The sequence below is a fragment of the Strix uralensis genome, chromosome 22, assembly GCF_047716275.1.
Source record: "Strix uralensis isolate ZFMK-TIS-50842 chromosome 22, bStrUra1, whole genome shotgun sequence".
Lineage (NCBI taxonomy): Eukaryota > Metazoa > Chordata > Aves > Strigiformes > Strigidae > Strix > Strix uralensis.
In genome coordinates this window covers 11,110,703-11,131,653 of record NC_133993.1, presented here as the reverse complement: position 1 = coordinate 11,131,653, position 20,951 = coordinate 11,110,703, and the positions used below count along the sequence as shown (strand labels likewise).

At 47.3% G+C, this 20,951-nt stretch overlaps 2 protein-coding genes across 7 annotated transcripts in view; both read left to right on the top strand.

The window, feature by feature from the left end:
- The window catches only part of ACLY (ATP citrate lyase), a 30,342-nt gene extending 16,521 nt beyond the window's left edge, over nucleotides 1-13,821 (top strand). For 4 of the 5 annotated variants that reach the window (XM_074891993.1, XM_074891992.1, XM_074891995.1 and 1 more), the window contains exons 9-29: nucleotides 379-515; nucleotides 899-960; nucleotides 1,092-1,209; nucleotides 1,366-1,520; nucleotides 1,913-2,003; nucleotides 3,154-3,183; nucleotides 4,914-5,055; nucleotides 6,850-7,018; nucleotides 7,485-7,589; nucleotides 7,834-8,030; nucleotides 8,194-8,275; nucleotides 8,630-8,740; nucleotides 9,265-9,392; nucleotides 9,578-9,671; nucleotides 9,936-10,090; nucleotides 10,720-10,870; nucleotides 11,402-11,545; nucleotides 11,744-11,857; nucleotides 12,387-12,469; nucleotides 12,721-12,797; nucleotides 12,963-13,821. In XM_074891993.1, the coding sequence (XP_074748094.1) occupies nucleotides 379-515; nucleotides 899-960; nucleotides 1,092-1,209; nucleotides 1,366-1,520; nucleotides 1,913-2,003; nucleotides 3,154-3,183; nucleotides 4,914-5,055; nucleotides 6,850-7,018; nucleotides 7,485-7,589; nucleotides 7,834-8,030; nucleotides 8,194-8,275; nucleotides 8,630-8,740; nucleotides 9,265-9,392; nucleotides 9,578-9,671; nucleotides 9,936-10,090; nucleotides 10,720-10,870; nucleotides 11,402-11,545; nucleotides 11,744-11,857; nucleotides 12,387-12,469; nucleotides 12,721-12,797; nucleotides 12,963-13,057 (2,440 nt within the window). In that variant the 3' untranslated portion in view covers nucleotides 13,058-13,821. The remainder of the gene's footprint in view (nucleotides 1-378; nucleotides 516-898; nucleotides 961-1,091; nucleotides 1,210-1,365; nucleotides 1,521-1,912; nucleotides 2,004-3,153; nucleotides 3,184-4,913; nucleotides 5,056-6,849; nucleotides 7,019-7,484; nucleotides 7,590-7,833; nucleotides 8,031-8,193; nucleotides 8,276-8,629; nucleotides 8,741-9,264; nucleotides 9,393-9,577; nucleotides 9,672-9,935; nucleotides 10,091-10,719; nucleotides 10,871-11,401; nucleotides 11,546-11,743; nucleotides 11,858-12,386; nucleotides 12,470-12,720; nucleotides 12,798-12,962) is intronic. The other variant, XM_074891996.1, reaches the window with a different exon arrangement.
- A 976-nt stretch (nucleotides 13,822-14,797) lies between these two features.
- On the top strand, nucleotides 14,798-20,950 carry KLHL11 (kelch like family member 11). 2 transcript variants are annotated; one of them, XR_012631920.1, is made up of 3 exons: nucleotides 14,798-15,296; nucleotides 15,381-18,645; nucleotides 20,717-20,950. XR_012631920.1 is itself a non-coding variant. In XM_074892030.1 (2 exons), the coding sequence occupies exons 1-2, from the start codon at nucleotides 14,824-14,826 to the stop codon at nucleotides 16,975-16,977; spliced, it is 2,070 nt and encodes a 689-aa protein (XP_074748131.1). In that variant the 5' UTR covers nucleotides 14,798-14,823; the 3' UTR covers nucleotides 16,978-20,950. The 2 variants fall into 2 exon arrangements, 1 of the variants encoding a protein (XP_074748131.1); XM_074892030.1 differs by having other exon boundaries at nucleotides 15,381-20,950.
- The last annotated feature ends 1 nt before the right edge of the window (nucleotide 20,951 follows it).

Below are 20,951 nucleotides of genomic sequence, written 5' to 3'. Positions count from 1 at the left end.
CTGGGGACCTCCTCCAAATGAAGATGCTGTGCAGACTTCTCACCAAGATGTGGAGAGAACTGTCCCTTAGAGATAACTTAATTCTGGGAGGTTGAGATATGGTTTCTTTATGACTTGGAAAGGAACAAGCTGGTTGAAAGCTGTTCATGCTAATGTCGTTGCTGTGGTAGTCACTGAGTTCCCATCATATCTAGGAAGTATAACAGGATTAATCACGACTGGCACCAAGAGGAGAGCAGCTTTGTTTTCCACAGACAGCGTGATCTCTCCGTTACAAGTCCTACTTTCACAGGAATTTGGAATCCTTTATTAAGACCTTTACAGTGACTCAAAAATTATAACTAATCTCTTAAATAACTTCTTTTTTTTTCCCCACAGTGACACCATTTGTGACCTGGGGGGTGTGAATGAACTGGCTAACTATGGGGAGTACTCAGGAGCCCCAAGTGAGCAACAGACCTATGACTATGCTAAGACTATTCTCTCCCTCATGACCCGAGAGAAGCACCCTGAAGGTAAGGGAGTCGCTGCAATTTCAGAGCTGCTCAGCTGTGAAGCTGCATATGGGGGCAAAAAACTGAACAAATCTGGGCTGTTGCTATGCTTAGACCTCCCTGGCAGAGCTTTTAATGTACTGCTGCCTTCCGAGTGAAATGGGGATGGATTTCTGTCAGCTCTTGTTTCAGAAACGGGAGCAAATGTGGCTTGATTGATTCTTAGCAGAAAAATTCTTGCTTGATAAAAAGCTCTTATCTTCCAGGCTCTGCTAAACACAACTTACTGCCAACTATTGGCTAGTCTGAACGGCTGCATTGTTTCACTTTATGTCCAAAACTGCTTCGTGATCTTACAGCACGCTGCGCTCCTAAAACCGTTTTATGCATGTTTCTTCCCTCAGGTAAAATCCTGATCATTGGAGGCAGCATTGCTAACTTCACCAATGTAGCAGCTACTTTTAAAGTAAGTGACTATGCAGGAGCGTCAGCAAACACCCCCAGCCATCAGCCCCGAGCACCCTCCCCAGTTCAGTGAGACGGTGGGACGGGGTAACCATCGGGCTGCCCAGCTCACCTGTCCTCTGTTTCTTTTAGGGCATCGTGAGAGCAATTAAGGATTACCAAGGCCCTCTGAAGGAGCATGAGGTGAGGATCTTTGTGCGAAGAGGAGGCCCCAACTACCAGGAAGGATTACGTGTCATGGGAGAAGTTGGTAAGGACCAACCCTTTCCTTAAGTTTTGCTCTTGCATCTTGTTTCTCCCAGCTGCTTCCTGCTGAGCCTTTTCAGGGTTAAATGCCTCACTTTGGCAGAGGCTCATCTTGCTCCTTTCCCCCGCCGAGGCTGACTGTTCTTGTGTGCGCACACAGGGAAGACCACGGGGATCCCCATCCACGTCTTTGGCACGGAGACTCACATGACCGCGATCGTGGGCATGGCGCTCGGCCACCGGCCCATCCCCAACCAGCCGCCTGCCGCAGCCCACACCGCCAACTTCCTCCTCAACGCCAGCGGCAGCCCTTCGGTGAGTTCCTTCTCTGTGAAAGAGGAGGCTCCTGAAGGCAGCTTCCCCTGTCCGAACAGGCGGGAAATGGATCTTGGCCACCGTTGTATTCGTGCAAAGCTCTGGGAGAACTGCAGTGCTCTGCCTGTGTGGTTTATCAGGAGGGGCCCTCCCAACATCCACCTCGCTCGTGCAGAAAATGTGACCCCTCAAAACCAAGAGTGTGACTCTTGTATCTACTGGGACCTTGGCCGTTTAGGAGTTTTCCCTCACTTGACTGAAATGGGCCTATCTCAGAATTACCTTTGGTTTTCTTTGTAGCCTAGCAGAGCCAGAGTGGCCATCCCCTCCTGCACGCTCCGGGCCTTAGTGGCACGCTGTCCCTTACTGACTTGGGCTTCTGAATCTTTCAGACTCCAGCACCAAGCAGAACAGCTTCCTTCTCAGAGTCCAAACCAGACGATATTGCTCCAGCCAAGAAGGCAAAACCAACAGCACCTCTTGGTAAGTCCAGCACTGGAAATGGTTGCTCCTAAAGACAGCATGTGGACTAGTCTAATGTTTTTTTCTGGATATAAAGGGAAACAATTTTGTTGTACCTGTCTATCTTTGTTTTGAATTTAAGTGCTTTTAGAATGTTGTCACTTGTGCAATAAGCTCGTACACAAGGCGAGTCAGAGCTGCCTTGATCTGGGATGTCCCTTTGAAGGGAAGAGCACGGTTTGAGATCTCCAGCCTCCCCACATCCCCTTGTGCAAGGCCAGCGGGCAGCAGGCCAGAGTCCCCGTGCTGTGGCTGCTGCACCGAGGCCAGTTCAGTACCTGGGGGTGCCGTGGAATTCCGGGTGTGGGTGTTCAGAGAGTCCTTCCTGGTACGTGCTGCAGCCTCCTGGCTGAACACTCGACAGTCAGTCAGGTCGGTGGGAGCTGGGACGTGCTCCTCACACATTTAGGGTCAGAGGCTACTGTGCGGTGTTGTGTGTTTTTGTTGGGGGTTTTTGTCTTGTTTTTTAGTTTGGGGGGTTTTCTTTACTGAAGCCTGTAGGAAGCTTCTTCAGCATGGTGATGTGCAAGAGCTTTGGCAGCCTTTTGCTTGTATTTGTTGGAAGTGTTATTGGGTAAGAGCATGTTGTATGGGGATAAAACAACAAACAGCAGAACTGGGCAGGGACAGAATGTGGTAACGTCCCGTCCTCCTCCCTTGAATGTGAGGAGATACTGGCCTCGTTTACAACAGCATGACATGATGACAGCGAGATGCAGATCTAATTCCACTGAAACGCATCACAAAACCCACTACTGCTCTCTTAATCATTGTGCACAGAATTCTGCATGAGCAATGCTTCAGAAAGATCTTGAAAACGCACGTCACGGAGCTTGCAGCGCAGGGAGCTGCCACCTGAACCTGAAACGTGTTTGTGCTGGGATAAGCAAAAAGTTTCTAGACAGCAAAATGCAAAATTTGATGTCCAGACATTGGAGAGGAAGTACGGTGCAGAGCGCTCTAGTCTGCTTGTTTTCTAACAAAAGCAAAACCCAAAAGGCCCGAGTGCTGTGGGGAGGAGGGCGGCTGCAGCACCCGCGCAGGCGCCCTGCTGGTGGGGTGACAGCAGCCAACTGTCATATTGTTGCATGAGTGATTCTCTCTTTAACAGATTCAATCCCAGCTTCAAGACCTGGTTCAGGTAGGACACGTGTGACTAGCTGAATGTGCCTGGCCTTGCTGGCAGCTGACTTTTTTTAGTTCTTGGTTTTGTTGCTGTTTTTTCTCTCCAAAAGTTTGCAGTGTTGTCTGGCCCTTCCCTTCCCTCCTGCCCAGCATATTTAGCTATTACCAGATGAACTTTTAATCTGTTTTTTCAAGTGCAGATCACATACTCCTTTGCACAAAAACTTACTATTTCTGGGGGAGAGAGGGACAGGTCTCAAACAAACTTTAATTTTTCTTTCCTCCCCCTCACAGTCATTGCAGTGAAAAACAGACGTAGGCATATTGTGGAAAGCTCTGTTCTCTTTGCTTTCAAAAAGCAGGAATCACTAACCGTGCCTAATAACTGGCGTTTTGTTTCAAAGGGAAACAAAATAGTGCAGGTGCTGTGCTTATGAGCCTTGAAGGGCACAGAAAAGTCACTGAATGAACTAAATGTTCTTGTCGCCTTATCAGTTCAGCAAACCATTAAAGCTTGTGCTCAGTGAAGTTATGGAGACTTTAAGCACTCTCTTGAGCTCTGTGCTGGATGAGAATAACCTGCTGAGTCAGGGTGGAAGGAGTGTTTCAAGCCATCTCCCCTGTTGTAAGAAGAGGGACAGTAGAAGGGGAAGTCCCAGATTCTCCCTCGTGTGGTCTCGGACAAATAGCATCACCTTTCTGGGCCTGCGTTTGCCTGTTTCTATGAGTACTAATATTACCTCCCTGCAGGTACCTGCAAGAAAAGTGGAATTTTTCAGGGTAGGCAATTTCCTAATAACAAGTCATGTGGCAGTGCATCTAAACTGTGAACATGTAGGGTTGGAGAACAGTGACTGATTTCTTGTTAAAGCCATAACAGTATCCTGTTTAATCCCTAATGCCGTTTACCTTTGATTCAAAGCCAAAAAGAAATTAGTGGTAGACTGAATTGGCATCAGCAGTTGGATCAGCTGTGAGTTCTTAAGAGTTCTAAAATGAACTCTGCCTGGAGTCAAAGGGAGGGACTCAACGTTTTGCTGTGACAAGTGATGTAAATATACTTCAGGCCAACAGGCCATCCTCACCAGCTGAACTGTTGCCTTTCCTGTGACTCTGTCCCCTGAAGTCAAGGTTTGGGCCACATATAAATTCTGGGAGCCATCAGGTTTGTGTTGGATTTTGATCATCAGAAAAACCTGAAAACAAAAGCTGAGTATGTAGAGCTCCTTTACTTTCTGTGTCCTCTCCATTTCCTGCTTTTCTTTTTATTTCCTATCATCCCTCTGTGGTGCCCTGACAAACACAGGAGGCAAGCCTCCTGCTCTCCCAGACCTAGGCCATATGCAAGCCAATACAATTCAAAGTTCCCTTCCTCTTCAGCTTTGCAGAATAAAACTATCTGGGAGGAACGTGAATGGCCCATGCGAGAAGAGGAAGAGGCTTCTCTCTCCTCTCACACCAGCTTCCCCCACTGTGATTAAGCACTTGTCCATTCTGTGAAACCCAAAACCTGGCTATTGTGTTCAGACTCCTGGGCAGGGGGATGCTGCTCCATCTACAGTTTCTTCCTTAATTTGGACACTGTGGCTACTACATCCTGCAGTTCACCTCTTGGGTTCAGTTTGGAGGGAGGGGAAGATGCTTGTCTGGGAGACTTTCAGCAGACACTTGGCAAAGTTGCAGCTTTTGTCTTGCACAGATGTCCATTTTGAATTTTTTCTTTTTTTTCCCCCTCTCTCTGAGCAGGTAAAGCTACAACCCTGTTCAGCCGTCACACCAAAGCCATCATTTGGGGGATGCAGACACGGGCTGTGCAAGGAATGCTGGACTTTGATTATATTTGTTCCCGGGACGAACCTTCAGTAGCTGCCATGGTTTATCCATTCACGTAAGTAGCCTGTGTTGACTGCATTATTTCTCTGACTGCTTCCCTCAATTCCTCCTCTTCCAGTCTCTGCTGTGCTTTAGTGTAGCTCTGCCCTAGTCACCATCTCTGCTTTAACACCTTCCTATGCCCCTTCCACCACCAGGTTGGCTTTGCAGACTGGTTCCTCTTTCCCTCAACCATTGATTTCGGGTTGCTCGGTTGAAGCAGTTTAATGTTAGCCACATCACTTCAGTCCCATTTCATGCTCTTCCAAAGGGTGTCCAAATTCTGTTCCTTCACCCAGCAGGTGAGGAAAGCATGACTAGCTGGGCTCTAACAGCCCACTGGGCAGCAGAGGCAGTAAGGCTCTGTAAGGTTTCTTCCACTCATCTCCTGTTGGCTGCACGCTTGTCTGGGACCTCTTGATTTGTGCCTGCAGCAGCTGGAATTTTCCCCTCCAAGTATGAGCCAGAATTGGAGCAGCTCTGCTCATAAAGCAGTCTGTCTGTCACATAGCCAAACAAAACTGAAAAAGAACAAAATAAGTCCTGTTCATCTTGTTCATACTCTTTCCTATAGTGGCAGTAGCTTCTCAGCAGGCAGGCAGGGTGCGGATCCGTGGGATGGAGAGTTCTCTTTGGTGTTCACCCCCTTCTCCCCTGTCCCCCAGCCAGCAGGACGAGAGGGGCTGTTGGGTGTTCTGCACCACCCTCGGGAGCAGCCTCCGGAGCTGCTCTGGTGTTGGACCTCATGGCAGGGTCTCCCTGTCACACAGGCCAAGGAGCGAGAAGGAAAGTGGCTGTCTGGGCTGCTGCCGAGACAGGGAGATGGGAGCCCCTGCAAGGCAGGAGGTTTGTTGCATTTCTGTGGCATTTACAGACGTCCAGGTTAGCTGATGTCTAATCAACCTTTGTCCCGCAGGGGATTTTGCCTCTTGACAATTAAGTACCTTGTACTGTTAGTCTGCAGCTCTGATGATAATTGCAGCTCTAATAACTTCTCAGCAAGTGCAAACCTCAGGGTACTAAAACTAAGTGCAGGCATAGCCACATCTGTAGATGAGTGGCAACCCCTTGCAGTGTCGCGGTTGTTTAATGAAGTAAAAGCAGTAGGGAGTGTAAGTTTAAGGCTAACTGTAATTACCTGATTCTGCTTGACCTTTTGGAAGAAGCCAGGCTGGCAAAACCTGGAATGTTCGGTCACAAATGTACCAGTGTGGGAACACAGCCCCTGTCTCTACACTCTTAAAGGACTGAACAATAGAGCCTCAGTCAGTTGAAGCATCTATCATTTATAAAAGACAACACCTACGGCGAAACTTTCCCAGGTGTGTCTCCTTCAGTGCATGTGGGGCAGGGGGTAGAGTCTCACCTGAGACTGGCCCTCACACTGCTGTCCTGGCTGTTCACCACAGATACTGGTTTCCTTTTCCCCCAGTCCGGTATTTGTTCCAGTCCAGTAACACAGCTTTGCATGCATCTCATTCATTACTCTTTCTGTGCCTCATTCTGTCTTCCAGCTTGGAGTAGAATTGAGGCTCTGGTAACTTCACTGTGGGAGAGCTTATTCATCTTGCTGGATGCCTCTGTCCCCATTAGCCCGTCTCCTTCCATATGCTGCTCTGTTCTATACTCTGAAGAACCTTCTGCTGTTAGTATGGTCCCTCCCCATGTACGCTCACTTGCTAGTGAGTGTCTCACAGTCAGTCTTGGTGTCTGAGAATTGGGGTTTGTAAACTCCTGTCTGCATGCACTGTATCCCTCTGTCTTTCCAGTAGCCTTAAGGGTCAGGGCTTTTTCATCTTCTCCTCCACAGTGGTGACCACAGGCAGAAGTTCTACTGGGGCCACAAAGAAATCCTGATCCCAGTCTACAAGAACATGTCGGATGCCATGAGGAAGCACCCAGAGGTGGATGTTCTCATCAACTTTGCATCTCTGCGCTCTGCTTATGACAGCACTGTTGAAACCATGAATTATCCACAGGTGAGTGAGGGGTCTAGAAGAAGCCCAAGAAAAGAAGGAAGATCCTGTCAGCAGGGTACCAGTGTTTCTTAAACTGTGATGGCATTAGAAAATTGTTTTGGTCTTCCAGCTTGGCAGATAAATACCTCAGTTCTAACTCCTTGTAGACTCTAAGGAGGATACTGGAGTTGCACAGCAAATCTAATGCTGGACTTGCAGTCTGTGTAAGAGGAACTGGGCACCTCTCGGGTAGGAGTAATTACTTTGGGTTGGTTAAAATATGGTGCTGCTCTAATGTGCAGGGGGGAGAAAAAAATTCTCTGAACAGTGCCCTGAGACTGCTGTGAAGATCAGAGTAGACACTGGATCCGTGCACTGGGAGCACAGCCTGGCCTCCCAGAGGGAGAGGCAGAAGCTGATGGCGCCGGGCAGTTCGTTAGGGTGGTGACACTGAGGGGTACTCATGGTTTTCTTTATCCTGATGCAGATCCGCACCATCGCCATTATAGCCGAGGGCATTCCAGAGGCCCTGACACGAAAACTGATCAAGACAGCTGATAAAAAAGGAGTCACTATCATTGGGCCTGCAACTGTAAGTACTGCTGACGACCTCTTTCTCCTCTGGTCCCTCTGTCTTAACTGTCAGATCAGCTTTCTCTGCAGGACAGAGTGTATCCTACGATCCATTTTGTCTTTAGTCATATAAAGTGCACGTTAGTTTCTCATTTTAAGGTCATGTTGTTTGTATAAATACTGACAAGACTGTCTTACAGAAATGTTCCTAAGTCTCATGTATATTTTAAAGGGCTCTACATCTTTCTCTAATTTTCTTGTAGGTTGGTGGGATCAAACCAGGTTGCTTTAAGATAGGCAACACAGGAGGCATGCTGGATAATATCTTGGCATCAAAACTGTACCGCCCCGGCAGCGTGGCTTATGTTTCACGGTCTGGAGGAATGTCCAACGAGCTCAACAACATCATTTCCCGAACCACTGATGGGGTCTACGAAGGGGTGGCCATTGGAGGAGACAGGTAGGAGTCTGCATCTTCAACAAAGACACCATTTTTTAAGTCAGTTAACAGAAGAACTGTTGGCAATTTGGAGAAAGAAGGGCAGGTTGGCTGTTAATCTTTCTTCTCTCAGAAAGTTTATGAAACAAATTAAGTTCTACCATTTTCCCTGTATTCTACCCAGATATCCTGGTTCAACTTTTATGGATCACGTCTTGCGCTACGAGGATACTCCAGGAGTGAAAATGATTGTAGTACTTGGAGAGGTGAGTGACACCAGTTCACTCCTATTTGAGAAATACCCACGTGTTTTGTTTTGGGAGCGTCTGGCCGGGCTGCAAGGATGCTAAATAACAGCTACAGATAAGTGGCAGCTATTCGGACTGTTTTTGAATATCCCAATTTTTATTTCATGCTTCTTTAATCAAAAGAAACTGAATGTATCCCACAGACAAGCACAGTCTCCTCTACTTTAAAAATAAAAAAAGGAGGCTTTGTTCTGAGACTTCAGCTGTTATGCAGTGAAAAAGGGGGGAAAAAATCCCCCTTCCATGTGCCTCTCTTGAGCTAGTTTCTGCAAAAGTCCAGTTTTGAACCAACTCAGCTCTTTCTTTCTGCAGATTGGAGGCACAGAAGAGTATAAGATCTGCAGAGGTATTAAAGAAGGTCGTATCACCAAGCCGGTGGTGTGCTGGTGTATTGGTACTTGTGCCACCATGTTCTCTTCAGAGGTATGTGCAAAAACGGAGGCAAATGCCTAAAATAAAAATCTATCTACAACGGGAATAAAAAACCCAACTTCTCTTACTGTGCCTAAACCTCCCAGAATTGCCAGCAGCAACTTAACATGCAGAAGTTAATAACTACAAATGATAAAAGCTCTTTGTGCTTCTGTAGTCTGCCCCCAGAGGTTTCCAAGGGATTCTGCGTACTTTAAAGGGAGCCCAAAGATCCCAGGGAACACAACAGATTGTAATAGCCACCTGTTCCTGGAGTGGGAATGGAAAAGATGCGTGTTAAGCAGCTCTGGAGAGGGGGGAATTTAGGGAGGATGAGCCTGGAGTGATTGCAGATCAGAAAAGGCCCTGCATATTGCAGTGCTGACTGTAGTTGCAACCAAGAGTTCTGTTGGCCCAAAAAAGAAGGCAGATCTGGTGTTCCCCTGTCACCACTTTCCTAGGCACTTCTTTACTGTTTTACTCTCTGCAGGTAAACAACTTGGATTCCTCACGGCTCTCTCTCCTCTTGTTTGTAGGTGCAGTTTGGCCATGCAGGAGCTTGTGCCAACCAGGCTTCTGAAACCGCTGTCGCAAAGAATCAAGCCTTGAAGGAAGCTGGTGTGTTTGTTCCCCGGAGTTTTGATGAGCTGGGAGAGGTCATTCAGTAAGTCACGCTAACGGGCACTTCAGCAGCAGACAGAAGGTGTTAGGGCCCTGATTCTAGGCTGATAAAAGAATATGTTCCTGCTTAAGGAAAGCAGCATCTATTCGATACGGGTTTTTAAGATTAAGACCATCTCACTTGTATCTCTTAAAAGGACTTAAGTTAATAAATGGATTCTCCCCCAGGTCTGTCTACCAGGATCTTGTGGCCAAAAGAGTGATTGAACCAGCTGAGGAAGTGCCTCCTCCAACTGTGCCAATGGATTACTCCTGGGCAAGGGTGAGCTGTGGTGTTCTATCTGCTTTTTGGTTCCTTAGAAACCAGACAGGATGTTTGCTGTGATTCTGGACGCTTACGGCGATAATGGTGTTGTTTCAGGGTTTTACCTTGCACTTTACAGCGTTATCTGAGGTCACTGGCTATGCCAGTTCTAGACAGTGGAAGCCGCTCTGAGGGCAAGCGTCAGGCATTGTTTTCAGTCCACTCTGCCTTTTGCTTCTAACGTGGAACGTTTAAAATCCCACCTTTGTGCTGCGATTTCAGGAGCTGGGTCTGATCCGCAAACCCGCTTCCTTTATGACAAGCATCTGTGACGAGAGAGGTCAGGAACTGATTTACGCTGGGATGCCAATCACGGAGGTCTTCAAAGAAGAGATGGGAATTGGAGGGGTTCTGGGCCTGCTCTGGTTTCAAAGGAGGTGAGGCAGCTTTTTGTGAAAGCTCCCAAATTGGCTTGAAGTTTTTCTTGTTTATTAACAGACTTTTAAGCACAAAAGTAACTCCAGGATTCCTTTGTGAATGTAGATTCACTGGAAATGCCATCTCTATATCCCCTCCTCTGAGACCACATCAGCATTTCAAGGCTTCATGCAGCATGATTTAGCCTTGGGATGAGGTTTTCCACAAGATTTGTGGTGCACTGAGGAAATTTCTCTATTCTAGGCCTGTTTCACACTCTCTGACTACTCTTTTAGTGTCATTGTCACCTCAACTCTGGAGAAAGTGGGGAGTTTCCAGACATTTGCTGACCAGCCTACAGGGAACCTTCTGAATGGCAGAAGTTTGCTGCCTTCTCCCAATTTCACTAGAGCACTCCTGGCACTAAGCTGGAGTCTGGCTCGGCAGAACAGGAGGGACAGAACTGTAGCACAGGCTCATGAGAGAGACATTAGGATGCACTGATGGGTATTGAGACCCTGCAGCTCCCCTTCTCTGTTCTACTTCTTTCAAGCACACACCTAAAGTGAAAGTCACTGTCCAGTAGAACACCAAGTGTCTTGCTTTTCAGTTTTCTTCACAATAAATGACTTGAGTCTCTCTTGCTCAGGCTACCGAAGTACGCCTGCCAGTTCATTGAGATGTGTTTGATGGTGACAGCAGATCACGGGCCCGCTGTGTCTGGAGCCCACAACACCATCGTCTGTGCAAGAGCTGGAAAAGATCTTGTCTCGAGTCTCACTTCAGGCCTTCTTACGATCGTAAGTACCAAATATCCAGAAGATTTTGCTCTGTTACTCATCGCTCTGTCTAGGTTTTATTACTATTAAGATTTAGATTGGCTGCAGAGCCATCTGTGTTCCGTTTACTCACACGGAACTTCTGTTGAGTTCAACTCTAAGAGCTTGATGCTCTAGGTTTAAACCTAGTCTATTTTTCTAGTAAGCAAGACTACTTTGATGTTTCATTTGAGTTTAGAAATATTTTGTAGAGGCCAAATTTCTGTCAGCATTGTTCCTGTACGGTTGCCTAGACTCTTCCAAGACTGACAAGTAAAAATGTGAATAAAACAGACTTTAGGCTGCACTTCCTCCCACGCTCTGTCTCTAGTGGGGATGCGTTGGCTGCGTGTTGGCACTGTGTTATAAACAGATGCTTTATCTCGGGTGCCTCCCTAACTTTAATTTCATGAATGCCACAGTGATAGGCAGGGCAGATGGGGAAGATAATCCTGTGCTTGTTTTGTACCTGTGGAGCCCTTTGCTGTAATTCCCTCTGTGTATTGCATGCAGGGTGACCGGTTTGGTGGAGCACTGGATGCTGCAGCTAAAATGTTCAGCAAAGCCTTCGACAGTGGGATTATCCCGATGGAGTTTGTGAATAAGATGAAGAAAGAAGGGAAGCTGATCATGGGCATCGGACACAGAGTCAAATCAGTAAGAAACCTGCATGGGTACAAATCGGAGGGGTTTCTTACCAAAGGGTGGGGGAGAGACAAAACCAAAGAAAAGAAAATTAGCAGCTTTCAGAGGCAGCTATTGACCGAATTCTCCTCAACCTACAAATAGTAAAGCTTATGGCAAGTACCTGTGTGAGGGCAACATCAGGGACTCTAATGTGTTCTTAACTTGCAGATAAACAACCCAGACATGAGAGTTCAGATTCTCAAAGACTACGTGAAGCAGCATTTCCCTGCCACCCCACTGCTGGACTATGCACTTGAAGTAGAAAAAATTACAACTTCCAAGGTGAAATGCGCTAGTATTTAGCATCTCTTGAGCACCCTTTCTTACCAGGAGAAGAGTGACCAGGGATTAATACCGTATTTTAATTGCAGTGCTTCATAAATCGTGGCTGGGGTTTGGTTTTTTCTATGGTAGACTTGAGGCCAAGTACAACTACAGTTTGGTAAAGCTGAAGACATTTGTTGGACACTGGGGAAATGCTGAAAACCCAAAAGCCATTATCTGTGTCCTCCCCTGCCTGCACTGGAACTGCTGTGTCCTTTAAATCTGAGGCAGAGCTGGCACCCGCGATGGGCTGTGGCAGACAACCTCTGTGGTTTGAACTAAACACAGGCCCACTGTCCGGGGCTGGTTTTCCATCGCTCCCATTAAGCGTGGCTCTTGCTCAAGTTGCTGAGCAGCCTCTATCACTAGGCTTGTGTGCCCACAATTTTGGGCAACCTTCAAATTACCCTTGAGGATGGAAGTTGCCAGGTGAACATCATTTGCCACTGTTAACATCTTTATTGGGGTGTGTTTTCATTTCCTGCAGAAACCAAATCTTATCCTGAATGTAGATGGCTTTATTGGAGTTGCCTTTGTTGACGTACTCAGGAATTGTGGCTCTTTCACACGGTAAGTACGTAGTGGGCTGTTTCTCTTACATCATGGTCCTGTAAAAATGATGGGAGCCATGCTGCCAGCTCCTGCGGGGCCAGGATTTCAGAAGGGTATTGTGAAGGAAATGTAGCCTGGACCTGGGAGAAGAAAGCTTTCAGATGAGCTTGGTGTTGCTACCAGCACTAGTGCAGACTCCTGGCCTTTCTAAGATTGATTCTTTGCATAGATCACTATGAGGGACTACTTAAATTTATTTTCTTTTGCAGGGAAGAAGCAGATGAATATATTGATATAGGAGCTCTTAATGGCATCTTTGTACTAGGCAGGAGTATGGGATTCATTGGTAAGTTTGTCACGTTCCTGCCCCTCCACCCTACTAGGGGCTGACGGATGTGAACCTCTGGGGGACTCAGCCTGAAACGCCAGTTGTAGGAATTCAGAAATCGAAGTTGTTTCAAAGCAAAGACTAGGAACAGGAATTTTGTAACATAAACCACTTCTGTTTTAGGACACTACCTGGATCAGAAGAGATTGAAGCAAGGTCTGTACCGCCACCCATGGGATGACATATCCTACGTTTTACCAGAGCACATGACCATGTGAGAACCTGTAGTATTGCCTCAGAGTGTCACTTCGAGAAGACGGAAGCCTGCACAGAGGACAGCCCCAAATGGGACTTTGATGCATAAAGGCCATTGGTACACAGACATGGAGCTGTCTGGTCAAACTGTGCAAAGCAACTGTTTTATAGGAATAGAAACTTACTCTAATAAAAACCAAAACTTGTGATATTCCATATGTTACCTGCTGTATTTAATACTGTCTCTCACCCTTTTACTTTTTCTACTCTTGTTTCATTTTGTTTCCAGACAAGATTTTAAGGGTTTGGGGTGGGGGGTGGGAGTTTTGCTGTGCAGTCTTACTGAACTTGTGAAGGTCTGTTAGTCTGGTAACAAGCTGTAACTTTTCCCAATAGAGGGGGAAGTACCCATCATTCCCATAAACCATGATTTGGGATTTTTTTTGATGTTGGTTGTTTTTCAATTTGTTTACTGTGTTCTCATCTTCAGTCTGATTGTATCCCGAATAGTGGGATCACTGCTGATGTATAACCAATGTTACTCAAACTCTGGTGTAGTAATTTAAAGTGTAAAGTTGTAACATACTGCTGTTAAAACTGTGAAACTACATGTATTCCGCTGTCTGTATTTATGCAAACAACTTCTCATTTGCTATTAGATTGCTGGTATATGGAATGTCACTCTCATGCTATCTGCAGATACAGAAATAATCTCAGTAATAACTTCAGCGTCCTACTTGTCTGTGTATTGTAACCTAACTCAAATAAATGATACACTACTAATTTATTTGTTTTCTGCTTCTGGATTTCTAAAAGTTGGTTCCGAACAGTGTCTTAAGGCCGCTGTGTGACAAGCTGGGAACCAGTCATTTAACAAAATACCAAATCTCAAATCACTTATTCCTCTCCTGGTGTGTGTTCTAACTGATTTAAAAGAAGGGGAAAAACCAACCAAACCAAACCATACAGACTTACCCTCTCATGTTTCAGTGGAGTCAGAAAGACGACTTTTAGCAAAGTAGAGAAGAAAGAGGAGGAAAGAAGTTATCTATAATTGATACACTATAACTGTATTGTGTAGTGAACACTGAATAATCAACTACAGCTCGCTTCACTCTAATTAACAAAAAACCTGTACCTCCTTTGGAGTGAGTGAATTCTTCACGTAAAGTCCCTTCCCTGCAATGTTGAGAAAAACCAATCCAAAGGAGAGCTCAAGGCTCTGAGAAGAACTACGGGTGTATCGCTGGTCGATGATGCCCCCGCAGCCTGTCAAGGATCCAGCGGCACCGGGCGCCGCAGCTGCCTTTGTGCTGACCCGCAGGGCTCGCGGCAGAGGCTCTGGCTCTCGCCCCGGTGTCCTCACCAGCCCCCCCAGCTGTCACCCCGGCGCCAGGGCCATCCCAACACGGAGCGGCCTCAGGGAAGCGGGCCAGGCCCAGCAGCTCCGTCCGGCCGGCAGCGCCCCGGGGGGTGAGGGGGGCAGGTCCCGCCTTTCGCCTGAGGGCAGGGGGGGGCCTGGTGCCCCTGCCGCGGTGCTGGCCCAAACGCCCCCTTTGCTCACTGCGGCGTGACGGGGACACTCACCTCGGTCACTCCCCGCTCCCCTCAGGGCCCCCCTCGCCCCCGGGGGACGGCGGGACGGGCGCTGCGCCTGTGCCCACCGCCCCCACAGCGCCCGGCCGCCATTTTAGTGGCGGCGCCGGCGGCACCTCCCCGCGAGGGGGCAGCCCCGCGCACGTCACGGCGCCGCCGCCGCCTCGCGCAGGCGCCCCGGCCGCAGCCCGCCATGTCGGACAAGATGGCGGCGGCCGCGGCCTCCCCTCAGCCCCAGCCGGGCCTCGGCCCGCCGGCGGCGGAGGCGGAGGGCGGGAGCCCGCGCGGCGGCGGGGCGGAGGGGGAGGCTGAAGCGGAGGAGTTCGGGTGCCCGGCGCACTGCTCCGACCTGGCCTGGCGGCAGAACGAGCAGCGCCGCCACGGCCTCTACTGCGATATCACTCTGGCCTTCGGCGGCGGGCGGCCCGGGGCGGCCCGTGAGTACCGGGCGCACCGCTCCGTCCTGGCCGCCGCCACCGAGTACTTCACCCCGCTGCTCTCGGGGGGCTTCGCGGAGTCGCGCTCGGGCCGCGTGGAGCTGCAGAAGTGGAGCTCGGAGGGCGGCCCCGACCCCGACACGGTGGAGGCCGTCGTCGGCTTCATGTACACCGGCACCATCCGCGTCAGCCCCGGCAACGTCCACGAGGTGCTGGAGATGGCCGACAGGTGAGCGGGGCCCGGGGGCGGGCTGGCCGCGGCCGGGGGGGCGGCAGCCGGGCTGCGCATCACCCCTGTTCGTTTGTTCTGCAGGTTTCTACTGACCCGGTTAAAAGAGTTCTGCGGGGAGTTTCTGAAGAAGAAGCTCAACCTCTCCAACTGCGTTGCGGTTCACAGCTTAGCGCACATGTATTCCCTGAATCAGCTGGCCCTCAAAGCTCAGGATATGATCAGGAGAAACTTCCACAAAGTTATCCAAGATGAGGAGTTCTACACTTTGCCCTTTCATCTCATCAGAGACTGGCTCTCGGACTCGGAGATCACGGTGGACTCAGAAGAAATCCTCTTTGAGACTGTTTTGAAGTGGGTTCAGAAAAATCCTGAAGAAAGAGAGAGGTACTTTGAAGATCTCTTTAAACTGCTTAGGTTGTCTCAGATGAAACCCACTTACCTTACTCGCCACGTCAAATCTGAAAGGCTGGTATCGAGCAACAAAGCCTGTGTTAAATTGGTGTCTGAAGCCGTGGAGAGTCACGCCTTGCGGTCTGAGAACTTGCAGTCTGGTAATCTACAACATTCCGCTTGTCCCGTAGCGTTGTTGCCACGTTTTGGACAAAACATGGACGTCATTATGGTGATTGGTGGCGTATCGGAGGGAGGAGATTACCTGAGTGAGTGCGTAGGGTATTTCATCGATGAAGATAGGTGGGTAAACTTACCGCACATACACAATCACCTCGACGGGCATGCTGTTGCTGTGACAGAGTCTTATGTTTATGTGGCTGGCTCCATGGAACCAGGGTTTGCCAAGACTGTAGAAAGGTACAATCCAAACAGAAATATTTGGGAGCAAGTCTCAAATCTGATAACCAGAAAGCATTCTTTTGGCCTTACCGAAGTTAAAGGAAACTTGTACAGTATTGGTGGACATGGCAATTTCAGTCCCGGCTTTAAAGATGTGGCCATTTATAATCCCGAGCAAGACAAATGGCTTAACCTGGAGTCAGCACCAAAGATTCTTCGTGATGTCAAAGCTGTTTCTGTAGAAGACCGGTTTGTTTATGTTGCTGCTCGTACCCCAGTTGACAGTGATAGCGAAGATGGATTGAGGGCGGTTATTATCAGATACGATGCTGAAACCAGGCAGTGGCAGGATGTGGACTCTCTGCCACTCGTTGATAATTACTGCTCTTTTCAGATGTCTGTTGCTAACACAAACTTCTACCATACAGCATCGTGCTGCCCCAAGAGTTACCCTATAGATAATGAGGAAGCCAAGATAAAGATCTCTGGCAGGGCCTCAGATGAAATACTTGAAAGCTTACCCCCAGAGGTTCTTAGCATAGAAGGAGCAGCTATTTGTTATTATAAAGATGATGTTTTTATCATTGGGGGGTGGAAAAACAGCGACGATATCGACAAGCAATACAGGAAAGAGGCCTATCGATACTGTGCTGAGAGAAAGCGCTGGATGCTTTTGCCTCCTATGCCTCAGCCTCGCTGCAGAGCAACAGCCTGCCACGTGAGGATTCCCTTCAGATGCTTGCAGGGAACACAAAGATACCCCATGCCACAGAATTTGATGTGGCAAAAAGATAGAATAAGGCAAATGCAGGAAAGGCAGATGCAGGAAATACACCGGCACACCCTAAGCTTACGGAGAATGCCACGCTCGCAGATCGAGTGCTAGCTCCTGATGAATCTAGGAAACACTGTGCTAAACCATTTTGTTAGGCTTGATGTGTCTTTATAAGACATGAGGGGGTTGATTGGATTTGATGCATAAACCCAGCATCTTATTGAGAATTAAGAAGCTCAGAAATTGAGGATGGATGGGAATTGAGAAACGATGTGAATCCAACAGTATTACTTAATGGTGCCCAGGGAGTAACTGCAGCCTGTAACGGGCTGTGAAACATCTCTGGGAACATTAAGTCTTATTTCTCTCTTCAGATCTTTGTTTTCAAGGATTTCTGTAGAGTTAATCTCTAACAGTTCTATTTTTAAAATCAAAGATGTCTGTCTTAATAATTTAGTGGTTACTTTTTGTGTGCTTGAAAGCACCTGGTTTATTTGCACTTGTATACTGACATTCCTTTGATTCTCTCCTTCTCAGTGACTAAACTTCACACGTAATTGGTGTTGGTGTACTTGGCTTTCCCAAGTAGGAGGCAAGTGCAATAGTTATACCTATATATGAAAACAAAAGCACAATCGTTCTTTATAAAATTACTTCAGGATGTTTCTATGCCTATTAAATATTTTGTATCTGTACGTTGTAGAGAGGCTGCAGAGTTTGTTTATAAATGGATGGTTGGTAGAACACAAGACACTTGCTAAAACAGAGAACTTGAGGCAGTAGATTTTTTTCAGGTGTACCCGAAGATGCTTTGAGTTTGTCTTTGACAGCTTCACCAGAAACTTGGGCCAACAATCAGCCCGATAAAAGGAGTGAAAACTGGTGAAGTAGCCACCCGCCAACACTGACTCCTGACCTCTCTGTGTGGATTAGTGAGAATGAGATTATTTCACAGTAAGAGATTGAAACCTGAGCTACCTGTAGATCCTTTCTCAAACGTTACACACGTTTTAATTCCAGTTGAAAAGTGATTAGAAGAGCCCCCACGAGCCTGTTTCCAGCCTGTCTGTGACAGACAGTGCCCTTCCTTCGGGACGCCTTCCCGAGAGACCCGCGGTAGCTGCACTGCCGCGCTCCTTAACAGATCGGCGCTTGGGGTTCCTCTTGAAGTGAGATAGTTGAGCTTTTAGTCTCCAGATATTTGAATTTCCTCACTTACTGTGGCAGTAAATTTAAGCTGATTTAAATACCTTTTGGTGTTTTGAGGTGGTTTTACATAAACCAGTGCCCTGGCTGGCTCTGGTTTGCGTTCCGCTGTGCTCCCAAGGAACAGAATGTGGAACGTTTCCTTTAGAGTGCCCCTGCCTCGCGGTTAACTGTCCCGCTGCACGCTCCTCCCCGATCCCGAGAGCTCCAGGATGGTTTGGGTTACTAGTGGATTCAGTGCGTCCTTCCTACCTCCTTTTCTTCCCCATCCTTCCCTTCCTCTGAATGTTCCAGGTTTTCACATGCAGCCTAACTCAGGATCTTAGGGAGGGGAAAGGGAGGAGTAACCAGGGTGTTCCAAGATTTGTGTAGACAAACTTCGTTGGAGAATCTGTTTACTGTCTTTGGTTCTCATGATGATTTGCTGGTGGTTTTGATGTGGGCAACTTCTTTGCAAAAGAATTTCTAAACAGTTTGGGTTTTTTGTTTTGTTTTCTAATTGTTTAGCTTTCTGAGCTGATACTTCTCATTTTCCAATTCAGCAGGCAACCTAGATCATATCTGAAACACTGGGTAAGTCTTTCAACCACACAGTGTGTGAAGGTTTCTCTGATATGTACATCCCTTAATGCTCCACTTTGCAGTTCACTTGCCACTTTCAATATCAGTAACTTGTCTTTTTTAATGCAGTAATCTAGCCTTGTTTAAAAAAAAAAAACAGCCCTGAAAATCTTAACAGTTTAGCCTCAATTTACTCATCTGTGATAACCGTGTGGTATTTTATTTGCCTATTGGATTGTTATGCAAGGGCAGATTAAATGGTACGATGCTGGCCTAACGCGAGAGAGGAAGTAGGTAAGCTTGTTCAGGCTTAAGGGTGCCGTTACCAAATCAGCTAACGCAGGCCGGTATGCAAGGGGTTAATCAGTGGAGTCAGGCCCATGAACTCTTGCAGATTTGGCTGGAGTAGTTTTAAGAATTAAATTACTGCCCCCACAGCAGGGTTTGTGACCCCAAGTGTGAAGATGCCTCACAGCTGCAGTACCACATCACTGGTTTAACTTCAATACGTGGGAGCTGATTTTAAGAAACTTTACCCGACTTTGTACAGAAGCAGCTGAGAAGGTTTGACCTACCCCGTCCCACTGGCTTTGCTGTGGGGATTTAACAAGCATTGAAGGTAGCTCTGTCCAAGTCCTCTTGTAGTCTGTCAGCAAATCTGGACAATTTGTAGGGAGAAATACCACGATTATTATTTTAGTTGGAATACAAGCTTAAATAGTTTAATGTGTGGCAGCATGCAGCAAAGTTGGATGCAAGAACAAACTTCTTTCAGTCTTTTTCTAAGCAAAATTGATGTTGCACTTAGGATGAGAATTTTTGGCTGACATACAAGCTGTGTAGTTTACTGAAGACATTCCACTCCAAGACGGTGTCAGAACAGCCTAGTGCCTGGGGAGCTGACGGTGTGGACGCCAGCCGCGCCGGCGGGGGCGCGGGGTTTGCACGGGGAGGGAGCAGCACTGGTTTGCTCTAACTTTTGCTATGCTCATTCTATGGAATTTTTAAGTAGTTGGGGTTTTTTTAAGCCTTGACTTTAAGTGGACCAATTGCATTGCACGTGTTTTTTAACTGACAAGTCTTAACTATCCGTTGTATCACATGTAGGTGTTGGAAGAATTGCATTATTGACCTTGGCTGTAATTTAGCCCGCTACCCTGTGAGTCGCGTAACCAATTCCTTGTGGCCCTTGACTGCCGTAGCTTGCTGGGTGTTTATAAAATGATCCTATAAACAAAACCCTGGGAATTCTTTCAGTGTGTTTATAGTGGCTAGTTAAATGTCAGGAAGATCCTAGTGTGTATTCAGTATTAGAAGGCTGACTTGGAGCCTTCCTAATGTGCAAGAACAACCATCAGGTGGTTTTTCCTCCTCCTAGTGACAGTCGTACCTCTGTACCCGTACTGACTACGTGCCACAGAATGCATGTTTCATGTCCTGTCATGCTCAGAGTATTAGTGGAGCAGGACACGTCCTGCCTAGCACCCAGCGGTCACTGTAGTAATTTCTTGGTGCCATATGTGTACATAATACTTTCTAACTACCCGAGTACTCTGTTAGTACGCTGGGTTTGTATGTATTTTTAATAAGACTCTTGCACACAGTAGGACACCACTCCAGAAATGAAGAAGACACGCCAGCTCTTTAGCATGCGTTATGAGTAACCATGCCAAGCATTCTGCTCTACTATTTCAATATGATTTTTCTCCATTACAGTAAATGTTAAAATCAGAACTATTGGCTCAACTTGCGTGTCACAGAACAGACTGATCGCTGCTGACAAACTGAGTCACAAAGAACTGCAACTTTTTAGGTTATGTTTAACACAACCTTGTAATAGTATGTTGTAATATTCAATGGGCTTTAAAAAGCAAGCTGAAAATAAGTGGTTTATGGCTTCGATTTATTTTTAGCTACGTCCACGTTATGTTAGGGTGTAAGTCATATCTCTAATTTGACAGTCCTGAGTGGAAGTCTGATAGAACAGGTGCTCCTGAGGATCTAATCCTGTTACTAATATGAATGTGAAGTGTGGGACTAACGCGATGTTTGAAGACCATTAATAGTCAGATACTCCTCGTAGGTCCATGCCACTGTGGATCGCGGCAGCTGGACTCTCCTGTCCCTGTTAACGTAGACTCAGCAGATTGCTCGGGGCAGCAGCACTCCTGTACTTACTGCCAGTAAGGTAAAGTACGACGTGTGGAGAGGCCGTCGGGAGCAAATCCTCCTGCCATGTTCTTTACCTTAAATACACTGTACTGAAGTTTATTGTAATAAGTGAATTAATGAAAATAAACCTTTTATTTCTCTAGCAT

What these genes read in the sequence shown, in the direction of transcription:
- KLHL11 (XM_074892030.1), top strand. Translation starts at nt 14,824, where the DNA reads ATGTCGGACAAGATGGCGGCGGCCGCGGCCTCCCCTCAGCCCCAGCCG. An exon ending in GTGCTGGAGATGGCCGACAG is followed by an intron (nt 15,297 to 15,380) that starts GTGAGCGGGGCC and finishes TTTGTTCTGCAG; the next exon opens with GTTTCTACTGACCCGGTTAA.